This window comes from Stomoxys calcitrans, chromosome 2, assembly GCF_963082655.1.
Source record: "Stomoxys calcitrans chromosome 2, idStoCalc2.1, whole genome shotgun sequence".
In the NCBI taxonomy this organism is placed as follows: Eukaryota; Metazoa; Arthropoda; class Insecta; order Diptera; family Muscidae; genus Stomoxys; species Stomoxys calcitrans.
The window spans coordinates 9,967,899-9,978,900 of record NC_081553.1 but is presented as its reverse complement, the minus strand read 5'-3'; the positions used below and the strand labels follow the sequence as shown (position 1 = coordinate 9,978,900).

At 37.8% G+C, this 11,002-nt stretch overlaps 2 protein-coding genes across 2 annotated transcripts; one reads left to right on the top strand and one right to left on the bottom strand.

Moving 5' to 3' along the window:
• Nucleotides 1-90: 90 nt before the first annotated feature.
• LOC106084393 (uncharacterized) lies at nucleotides 91-1,937 on the bottom strand. The gene has a single exon (XM_013248050.2). The coding sequence runs from the start codon at nucleotides 1,388-1,390 to the stop codon at nucleotides 134-136; it is 1,257 nt and encodes a 418-aa protein (XP_013103504.2). The 5' UTR covers nucleotides 1,391-1,937; the 3' UTR covers nucleotides 91-133.
• Nucleotides 1,938-3,325: 1,388 nt separating this feature from the next.
• On the top strand, nucleotides 3,326-10,090 carry LOC106084398 (CLK4-associating serine/arginine rich protein). The gene is made up of 8 exons (XM_013248063.2): nucleotides 3,326-3,618; nucleotides 3,769-3,916; nucleotides 3,992-4,089; nucleotides 5,344-7,047; nucleotides 7,139-7,253; nucleotides 7,537-7,633; nucleotides 7,719-7,824; nucleotides 7,889-10,090. Exons 2-8 carry the CDS (start codon nucleotides 3,818-3,820, stop codon nucleotides 8,586-8,588), a joined length of 2,919 nt encoding a protein of 972 aa, XP_013103517.2. The 5' UTR covers nucleotides 3,326-3,618; nucleotides 3,769-3,817; the 3' UTR covers nucleotides 8,589-10,090.
• Nucleotides 10,091-11,002: the final 912 nt, after the last annotated feature.

Here is an 11,002-nt window from a genome sequence, read left to right as displayed (position 1 = left end):
ATTTCACGTCTATTTTATCATTCTACGAATCGCACATTAATACTCTTTAAAATCTTGTGACAACTTTTTTAATTGAAAATTTTTATGAAATTTCGAACCAAATATATATTTATAAATATTAATTTACAAATTCTCACTTAAAAGCATTAAACTTAAAGGCACTATAAGGTAAATACAAGGCATTAAATGTAGTTCTAGGGTGATATTGTACTGCTGCTGAGATCGACCTCCCCGAGGAATTGGATGTGTTATTGGTCTGCGTCGAAGTAGTTGACAGTCCATGCAAATGCATGTCTCCCCTTTTAACTGGCATCCTTTGATGCGATTTAAAGCTATTGTTATTTGGTCGTGTAAACTGCTGTCTTGCTGAACTAAGTGGTGTTGCCTCGCTTGAACTGGAAATCGATGTTGGTTGCAAGTTGTAGTGATGCATTACTTGTTGCCGTGGTGAAATAGCTGGCAATATAATTGAATTGCGATTATTAAAAAATCGATTGGCAGCCAATGGTACATGCCAGGCAGATCTGTGTCCATTGAGAAATCTGCTTCTTGACTTTTGATCGTGACTTACAATGGCCGATTTGGCTTGTGGCTGTACCTGCGTTAATTGCACAAAACTGGGCCTTCCAAAGCTGCGAAATTTTCTTGTCGATTCAATGACATTTAGAATAGGAGGCATACGCAAACGTTGCTGTGTGCTTGGCTGGACAATAGGAACATTTACTGGCGCTGGTGGTGACTGCAATGAATATGTCGATGATGAACTGGCACTTTTTCGTTTATTTGTATTTTTTTGAGTTTTATCTCTCTCGCTGAGTTTTAAAGGCACTGATGTAAGAGTAAAATTCTGTAGTAGATTTGAAAGATTGTTGCTATCTTCCTCCGAGGACTTTCTAATGGGGGGTGTTGGCGTTACCAAGACGTCTTCCACTATCTTGGACGTTCGTTCTCTTGTCAGTGTTAAATTTTCCTCGGTTTCTAAATCCGCTTCGTCGGAACTAAGATTAAGTGAGTCCAACTCTAATCTTTCTGAACTTATTGTTTTAATTTTTCTTGGTGTCGCCTTATTGGTCATTAATTTGGGAAATTTTTTTTGCCAATCTAAAATTTCTTTGTTGAGTTCCGGCTCATTTGGTAAACTTTCCAGACCTGCTAGCATTTTTTCCACCCTCTCCCATTCAATTTGATTTTGTTTAATGGAATCGTCTGCCCATGGAATGGAGCCAATGCTACTTCGATCGATGCTACTCGAGGTGTATGGAACATCCTGCAAAAAGTCACCATTCTCGAAATCTTGGTCATCCTCATCGTCATCAAATAGATCGTCTTCCTCGAAGGTAGGAGAATGTAGAACTTTGGGTTTTATATAAAAACCTAGACTAGACGACATCTTTTTCTTTCGATTATACTATTTCTATATATTTTTTTTTTTAATTTTTCGTTATTTTATTTATTTATGTTTCCTGTTTCCTTTTTTCTCTCCTATTTATATCTCATTCTAACCCTTTCATGAATCCTGTCCTTGTCCTTGCGAATTTCATGGTTGTATTGCAATGTATTGTCCGTTGTGTTTTATATTAAGGAACATGTCGCTGCCCAATTGGTAGACATGAGTCCTGGTAGACTTAAGAAGGTAAAGCCACTAGTGCAAAAACAACACAAATCAACGATAGCACCCTGTGGGGATATTGGTGGAAAATCCTACTAGGCTATCAAACTTCTGTACAATGTTTTAGCCAGATTTATATGTGGAGGTGACGATCCTCGTCAAGCCCATGTAACGAGAACAAGATTATTTTTGTTTTGATTTTGCAATAAATCTAAATGTCAAAGGCTTGATAACACAGCTGTAATGTTTTCTAAAATCTTAAAAAGATGTTCTCTTTGATCCGATATTCCACACATAAGCAATAGAACAGTGTTATAATGATGAAAATACAAATATAAAACACATTGGAAGAAGATATGTTGTAAAACAAAGTTTATTTTTAAAACCACTTTGACATTTCAATTTACGGCATGTTCCACTCAAGGTAGTTTCGTAGGGGGTAGATTAATTTTACTATGACATTGTATTGGGTTGCCCAAAAAGTAATTGGGGATTTTTTAAAAGAAAGTAAATGCATTTTTAATAAAGCTTAGAATGAACTTTAATCAAATATACTTTTTTTTACACTTTTTTCTAAAGCAAGCTAAAAGTAACAGCTGATAACTGACAGAAGAAAGAATGCAATTACAGAGTCACAAGCTGTGAAAAAATTTGTCATCGCCGACTATATGAAAACTCCGCAATTACTTTTTGGGCAACCCAATATAAATTTGCCGGCCCAGTTTATTTTACTCATTGCAGTGAAAATGCCTATTAAATTATTGTGGAATCCGACGGACTATATTGTTCGCCAGAACACAAACATAAGTCAATCAACAGCACACAAAAAGACGATAGCATTGAAACATAATTAATGAGTGCCCATTTCTGTAGCATTTAAGTACATTTGCAATTAAATGAAGCGAAATTTGTACTGGCGCTGCGACATCTCACAACTATTGAGTTGCCCAAAAAGTAATTGCGGATTTTTTAAAAGAAAGTAAATGCATTTTTAATGAAACTTAGAATAAACTTTAATCAAATATACTTTTTTACACTTTTTTTCTAAAGCAATCTAAAAGTAACAGCTGATAACTGACAGAAGAAAGAATGCAATTACAGAGTCACATCCTTAATGATGTTCATGATTCCTCTCCACTTTATGTTTTCGCAAGTGAGCTAACCTTCTATTAGTGAATCCTGGGTCGAAGGAAATTTACTAAAAATTTTAAATGTGAAGGTGTATTCAATTTTCTTTGCCTTTTATACAAATTTTGACATATCAAGTTCCTAAAAAAGAAGTTTTTTGTAGCAATTCGCTGTTGCGGCCATCTTATAAATACGCCTTGATACCATTCTTAATATATTGGGTTGCCCAAAAAGTAATTGTGGATTTTTCATATAGTCGGCGTTGACAATTTCTTTCACAGCTTGTGACTCCGAATTGCATACTTTCTTCTGTCAGTTATCAGCTGTTACTTTTAGCTTGCTTTAGAAAAAAAGTGTAAAAAAAGTATATTTGATTAAAGTTCATTCTAAGTTTTATTAAAAATGCATTTACTTTCTTTTAAAAAAACCGCAATTACTTTTTGGACAACCCAATAATAAAATATCTCTATTTAGAAGCGCCCTAAATTGAACGTAACAACGTAACGTCTGGCAATTTGTTATTGTGTATACCGTATGTGCAAGCGATGTTAGCGTAGCGTACGTAGTCCAGGCCGCCGCCGCCATCGAAGAAAAGCCTCGGCTTCGTTCTTTACCTACTTTTGCAAGCGAAAATAAATTATAAATTTGATTATATATGAAGTAATTTAAGTTATTTACTATCATTTCGAGAACAGGAGGCCGTAGATCGTCTCAATGCCGGCCGACAATATCAACAACAGGTTGAAAATTTGCCATCAGAAGTAGATCTTTTTTGTATTTTCATCATTATAACCCTGTACCGCTGTTTTGTTGCTCACGTGCGGAATATCGGATCAAATAAAACGTCTCTGGGTCTATGATAGGGTCTGCACAACAAGAAGGTTCGTGGTTGGTTTTCTACGTCTGTGAATATTTGGTAACAGCTTGATCTCCAGATACCGAAAGCTACTCGGTGGTATTGGCCCGGGAGCCGAAATAGCCAAATAACCAAGCAAACGAAACACAAATAATAAAATAACTAATGTTTTAAGGTATTTAAAATAATATTGGAGAAGGGAAATACACTACTAAAGGAGAAAAATGTGGCATGAGGCACGCAAACAAGAAAGACGCATTCGAGGTTTAATAGTTGATTACAGACGCCGTGCGGAACGTAGACAGGACTTTTATGAAAAAATTGTAAGTGGTAATAGTTTATTAAATGGTGTTAATTATAAGTGTTAATATTCTTGTTTTTTTCGTTTTCATTTAAAGCAAGCAGATCCTACGCAATTCATACAGATTCATGGAAGAAGATGTAAAATACATTTAGATCCCGCTATTGCAGCCGCTGGAGATGGAGCCGCAATCATGCAAGTGATATTGAATTTATACGTTTACATTTCTTTTGTTTTGTTTTATACCATATCACCATATCTTGAATATCCACTTTTTCGCAGGGGTAGTTTGCTTACTTTTGCAAATCTTTCATCTGTCGTTTGTGAAATGTGATTGAAACTGGTTGTAAAACAACGCCGGATTGCAAGTTCTTACATGAAACTGGGTTCGCTTCTAATTGTAGGTTTCTAGACAGTTCAGTACCCTTTATATTAGATATCATAAAGGGCTGTGTTTCTACCCTGATGCATTAGAGTTGTGTTGCTGACACAGATGCATTGATGCTTGCAAATGCCTGTACATAAATGCAACACATAGAATCATAGCTAGTTTTAAAGTGAAGTGAAGCGCAATAGACTTGAGACATTTTTGACCCCTTTCAGGTCCTTAATTCTAAATAATGCAAATGTAAATTTTCTCACAAAAGATTCTATTAGGAGCAGGGGCCAAACATCTCAATCATCAATCGACTCAAATATAAAATTAATGATGTTGTTATAGTAGCCACAAATGTGCATATGAAGGTAGAGTCCTCGCGAACCTCCTATATTTATGCAAGCTCATTCCGGTTAATAGGAACGATCGCCACGGGAACGTGATGGCCCTTGTATATATAAAGGCGCCAATAACTCGACTTCTCACACCGAGTATATAAGGAAGTACCGGTGCCGTCCGGCATCTCCCGTCTTAATGATTATTCTTGGTACTGCCGAAAATTTTACCCTATTTTTATCTGTGGAAATTCCGTCCCTGTAGTTGAGTCATTTGTCAATGTTTTTAACCACTACATAGTGAAATGGCCAAAATTATTTCCCTTGCCATAACATCCAGATGTACATCGAAGTGTGAAGCCTGATAAACGTTTAGTTAATTGCCTCTGTTCTATAGCCTACTACGAATGGTATTTTAGAACGGCATACTTAGTGGATATGTTTGAGTTTGCATCTGTGTAAAACTCATTCATTTGCCCAAAAAACATTAAAAAATATTTTCAAAAAATTACATTTGACTCGGAAAACTTTTTTTTATATTTATTTAAGTTTTTCAAAAAAAAACCTTTTCCATAGACTGTTCCAGAGATCCAAAATTGTAAAAAAGCACTATCAGCCGATTTGAATCATTTGTCTTTTCAGAAGTGTAGTTTTTAATATTGTCTCAGATTTGCAAATAAAAAATTTTCAACTTCAAGCTATAAAATGTTATAAAAAAAATAACTTTTATTCTTTCAGTGTACCTTGGCAAGGTCAGCATGACAATCTAATTGATCGATTTGATGTGAGAGCCCACTTAGATTACATACCACCTGTTAATAAATCTAATGATCAGGATATAGAATCGTCCCAAGAGGAAAGACAGTGTAATTACGAACGTTATCGAATATTGGCTCAAAATGATTTCCTTAATCTCTCTGAGGAGAAATTTCTACATCAGCTATTTTTGGAGGAACAGTTTGGAGCAAATGCGCCTCTCGATATAGGACAGGGAAATCAGGGCAAGAAGAAGATACAAAAATCTGGTGCCGCCATTGGCTATTCCTACGATGATTCAACAATGGATGGCAGCGGTCCTGGTGTTATTGACGTGCAACAGCCTTTTGCTCATTTAAAACATGTCACTGTAGCTGCAGCTACTGGATCTAAGAAAACTGAAAATGATTCCGATACAGAATCAGATTCTGATATTGACATGGATGTTTCAATAGACGTTTCAAAACTTGATACCAGCCAAGCGCACGAGTTGAATGCTTGCGGTCGAAATTATGGCATGCTGAGCAATGACTTTTATTCTTACCTCACCAAGGATGCAGATGAAGCGGACGCTTTGCGCATAGCTAGAGAAGAGGAAAGAGAAAAAATGTTATTAGGTGGCCGCAAATCAAGGAGAGAGAGACGAGCACAAAAAGAACGTCGTCTTGCACGTCGCACCTTCAGTCCTCCCAGTTATGCTGCTAAAGAAGATAAGGCGGGCAAAGATGAGGAGAGTGATTCTAGGTCTCCTTCTCCCTCTGATACCACTGAGAAGATTACATACATTACCTCATTTGGAGGAGAGGATGAATTGCAACCACATTCCAAGATTACCATTACATTGGGTAAAGGGGCTTCAACTTTGGGTGCAGCCTGTGTGGATGCAAGTACATCTTCCTCACATGCAACAACGTACGCGCAAAAAGTGAAGGAAAACTTGGATAAACTAAAGAAATTAAATGAACCACTTACTAAAAGGGGATCATCTCGAAGCAGAAGTCGTAGCTATACCCGATCACGTAGTCGGTCTCGAAAGAGATCATACCGCAGTTCCAGAAGATCATACTCAAGAAGTCCATCCTACAAAAGGCGTCACAGAAGTTCAAAGAGAAGTCGTTCCAGGTCCAGATCCCGATCACTGTCAAAATCGCGAAGACATTCGCGTCGCTACAGAAGTCCCTATAGAAGATCACGCTCCAAATCAGCAAGATCACGACGCCGGCGCTACTCAACATCGTCATCAAGTCATTCGTCTCGCAGAAGCTCCATATCACCACGTAGATCTTCACGAAGGTCTAAGTATAGCCCGAAGCACGACAAAGTCGTCAGGAAGAAATCAACAAGCCCTATGAATAAAGCTAGGACGAGACTTTCACCAGTGAAGGAAAAGTCGCCCGTTCAGCCATTGGAAATGTCCATCAAGTCAGAGAGCGCTGTAGATGTGTTATCAGCCCCGCCACCGCCACCACCTCCTCCCATAGCTGTGGAGGAATCTAATAAAATACCAGTACCGATTGTAGCGGCTGTCATTGAACCACCACCTCCGCCTCTTAAACGTTATTACGGCCGAAAAAGGGGAGAGTATTCATCGTCATCAGAAAGTGATTCTGAATCCGATGAAGATTCGAAAGCTGCTAAGTCTGCCGAAAATACAGATGCCCAAGAAGCAATGGATGTGGACACTACGTAAGTGTAATGTTGAATCCACTTGAGTAAAATTGTTTTCTTTTTCGTTCCAAAATCCACATCACATACTGAAAGACTTTGTCAATTTTAGCTCGGAAAAATCAAATCCTTTGCCATCAACATCATCATCGTACAAGGGTAAACTACAACAAACAGGCAAATACGGCACCAACACATCTGTTGTTAGTAATGCTCCCGAGACCAAAGTCAGTAAGAACCAACAAATAATAGCAAAGCTTCACACAACTGGAGACCACAACCTACGTAGAGAAATTAGCCATTCAAAATCAACTGCAAAAACGATTATTGACTTGACATTTCTCTCTATCTTTTTGAACGTACCGTGGACAGATTTGGTTCAGATACACATACTATTAAGACGACGATTTTTTTTAGTTTTCATTTGAGTACCGGACATAACAGATTTATATAATACACGATTGCCCCTTGAAGGTTTTTTTTTTGATTATATTTAGTGGCTTCTTACAGGTTTCTGCTTCGAATACAAGTGGAACTGGTGGCAGTGCTCGTTTGAATTTGCGTGAACGACTCAAAAAGAAAATGCAGAATTTGCTTAATAAGCAATGTAAGCCAGTGTACAGTTCGACACCAACTAAGGAAATTTAAGAGGGTAGATTATATTTTTTAACCTTCTCATTTCTCCCATGCAGATAAAGCGGACAAAAAGGCTGAAATTGAAAAATCCGAAAGAGAGCGCCAAATGCAACAGGAACGTTACGAGGAAATGAGAGAATTGGCGATTAAATTGAGAAGAAGGTGACGTGACTTTGCAAATATTAAAATATGCGACAGTTTTGGAAAAATTAATTTTACTTTGTAGGCAGCGCGAAATACGTCATCGGTATGGTACTCCCAATAGTAAAGGTGCCTCCGAAAGCGAAACGTCTGAATACGCGGCCGCCGTTGCTGCCAGCAGGGAAGATAAGTCGAGAAGCAGTGAAAGATCCTTAAGAAAATCTCCAGTGGCCAGAAAATCTCGAAGTCGTTCGCCGCAGAGGTCGCAAAGAAAATCTCCGGTTGCAACAAGATCAGACAGTCGATCAAGGCATCCCAAATCAAGGTCACAATCACGTAGCAGACGTAGTAACTCACGTCGCCGTAGGCGAAGCGTATCACGCTCTAAACGACGCGAACCAAGCCAAGAACGAGTTTCTCGTTTTGCTGCTGGTTCTCGGTATGATGATCGTCCGAGGCGATCACGTTCCAGAAACGAACGAGATCGTGGTGGTCATAGAGACAGAGACAGGGATAGGGATAGAGAAAGGGACCGGGATCGGGAAAGAGATAGGGAAAGAGAAAGACAAAGGCATGGTGGAGGTGGCGATCGTTATCGTTCAAATAGGGACGGCGGGAATGGGCGGGATCGTTCTGACCGTGATAGGGGATACAGGGATCGCGGCAGTGAGGGCCAGCCCCAGCAGTCTACAACTGGTGCTACCTCTACCTCATCAACGTCTACCAGTCGTAGTCGGGTTGTTATTTCTGCTCCACCAAAACTAAAAAAATTGGTGGACTATTAAGGTTACTTGAATTCCTTGAATTTGTTTTACATTTTTCTATACCTATTCTTTACTTTTTGCGAGATTTTAGAGTACAATATATAACAAACATACACATGTTATATTTACTACAATTACATATAAAGAAAAACGGAAATTTTTGTTATCGGATTTAAAAAAAAAAAAAAAACAATTAGCCAGGCTAAATGAATACAAGCTTATACGTAATAAAATCTTTCTCCCTATAAATAACACAAAAACGTTTATCAATATCTTCCACAGCCAATCCATCAATACTTGCTCTCAATAATAGAATGTTATTCTGCAATAATACACAGACTTGCAATAACAATTATAAGAATTTCCCCCTGTAGGCACTGTGAAGCGAAGCAGCCTATCCAAAGAAAATGGATAAAGATCGCAGTCGCTCCCAAATATAATACAACAACAACAATGGATTTATGGTAAAATAGCATTAGAAGAACATAGCATTGCATTGCCACTGAACATAAGGTAGGATACATTTTTAAGATAAGTGATTTGTAAACACTGTATGTTTTATTTTATTTTGTAACTATTTTTTATATGAAAGATATGATGAATATCGGAGCTCAACTGTGTGATTGACTTTCAGTAAAAAGGGGAAGCGGGAAAATCTTGACTTCAACTTAGATTCAAAGGTTCTTAGAAGCAAATGCTTTATGTATAATACTATACGTTTCGGAACATACGTTCTCTTCAGTTTGTCGAGCAAATGAATGAATTCGATGAACGTATTAACCTGTTTTGTATTTACAATTTATTTATGAGCGTTACCAAATTAAAAGAACGCTGTAAAAACTCGAATTTTTTTTCACTCTTATAGTTAACATAAAAACCAAAAAAAAATTGGTACCCAAAAACCAGACATTCACTTCAATATGGGACTCAAATAAAAGGTATTTGAGAGAAGAAAATGTATCTGATATCCAACTTTGGGGTCAGGAGATTATGCGTCCGCCACTATAACACGTCCCAAATCCGATATAACATGTGTTTGAGTACTTTTCCAGTAAACAGTAGGTAGCAAAAAGGGAGAGAAAGAGAATAGAGAAGCTTAGCTGCGAGCTACCGGGTGCGTCCACAGGTTGCGGATAGTGGAATGCTCCATACGGAGTAGCTGCAACGGCAGTCGCAGACAACCAGCGGTATCAAGCAGAGAGTCTCAGTGAGAGGTGATATGATGCTCGATATGACAAGGCGAATTATTGGCGTCTTTACATATCCAATGGCCACCCTGTTCCCGCGGCGATCGGTCCTTTGGATCGGAACGAGCTTGCTCAACTACAGGAGCTTAACGGGGATCGCCACTTCCACATGAAAATGAGGCTCGCTATACGAAAAAAAAATATTTATAAAAAAGTTTTGGATTAATAATTGTATGATTAAGTCAAATTTTCAACGGAATCTCCATTTCTTCAATTATTACGATCGTGGTTAAAATTTGTAAAATTTTCATTTACAAAATTAATTGAGTCGATAATTTTTTAACCAAATCTGAACCTTTTTTTTTAATTTGATCAAGATTGAAATGTTTGCTATGGATAAGTAAAGCCAGAAGGTACAACACCAACCATGGTTGTAGTTCTTGTAGTAGTGTGTTACACACTGAGGCGGCAGCCCTTACCGATGAAGGACTTCATAGGATCAGTCCGTTACGTACAACCGGCTACCATGGGATTGAAAAACATGGTTCCACCAGTTGGCTTTAAAATTTGGAGCAGAATAAGAACAGCCTTAACTCTCTTTTGCTACACAGAAAAAAAATACCACGAAAAACTTTTCAAGTAAGAATATAAACGTTTTGGATTATAAATTTTATGATTTAGTCAATTTTTTTATTGAATCTCTATTTTTATACCTCCCACCCTATGATAAGGGCATACTTATTTCGTCATTCCATTTATAATATATCGAAATATTGATTTTAGACGCCTTTACATTCTAAGTCGATTTAGCCATGTATGTTCGTCTGTCTCTCCGCTCGTCTATCTGTCTGTCGAAAGCCCACTTACATTCGAAGGAGTAAAGCATAGCGCCGGTTAGGATTGTAAATGGACTTTATCGATCCATGTTCTCACATAGCTGCCATATTTTTTTTTTTAATTTCTTCTGTCTCAAAAGGGCGTAATTCATATATGATTCGGCTGAAATTTTGCACAGCGACTGCTTCTATGACTTTTAATAACGGTGTAAAGAATGGTCCGAATCGGTTCTAAAATCTGATTTAGCTCCCATATAAACCGATCTCCCGATAATAATAATTGTGCCTCTAGAGGGCATAATTCTTATCCGATTTGGCTGAAATTTTACAGAGCGACTTTTTTATGACCTTTATCATACGTGCTACATATGACCTGAATTGGTCCATAACCTGATGTAGCTCCCATATAAAC

Coding starts and splice junctions, on each gene's coding strand:
- LOC106084393 (XM_013248050.2), bottom strand. CDS start 1,390: ATGTCGTCTAGTCTAGGTTTTTATATAAAACCCAAAGTTCTACATTCT.
- LOC106084398 (XM_013248063.2), top strand. CDS start 3,818: ATGTGGCATGAGGCACGCAAACAAGAAAGACGCATTCGAGGTTTAATA. Junction 3,917..3,991: donor AGGACTTTTATGAAAAAATT/GTAAGTGGTAAT, acceptor TTTCATTTAAAG/CAAGCAGATCCTACGCAATT. Junction 7,634..7,718: donor GAATTTGCTTAATAAGCAAT/GTAAGCCAGTGT, acceptor TCTCCCATGCAG/ATAAAGCGGACAAAAAGGCT.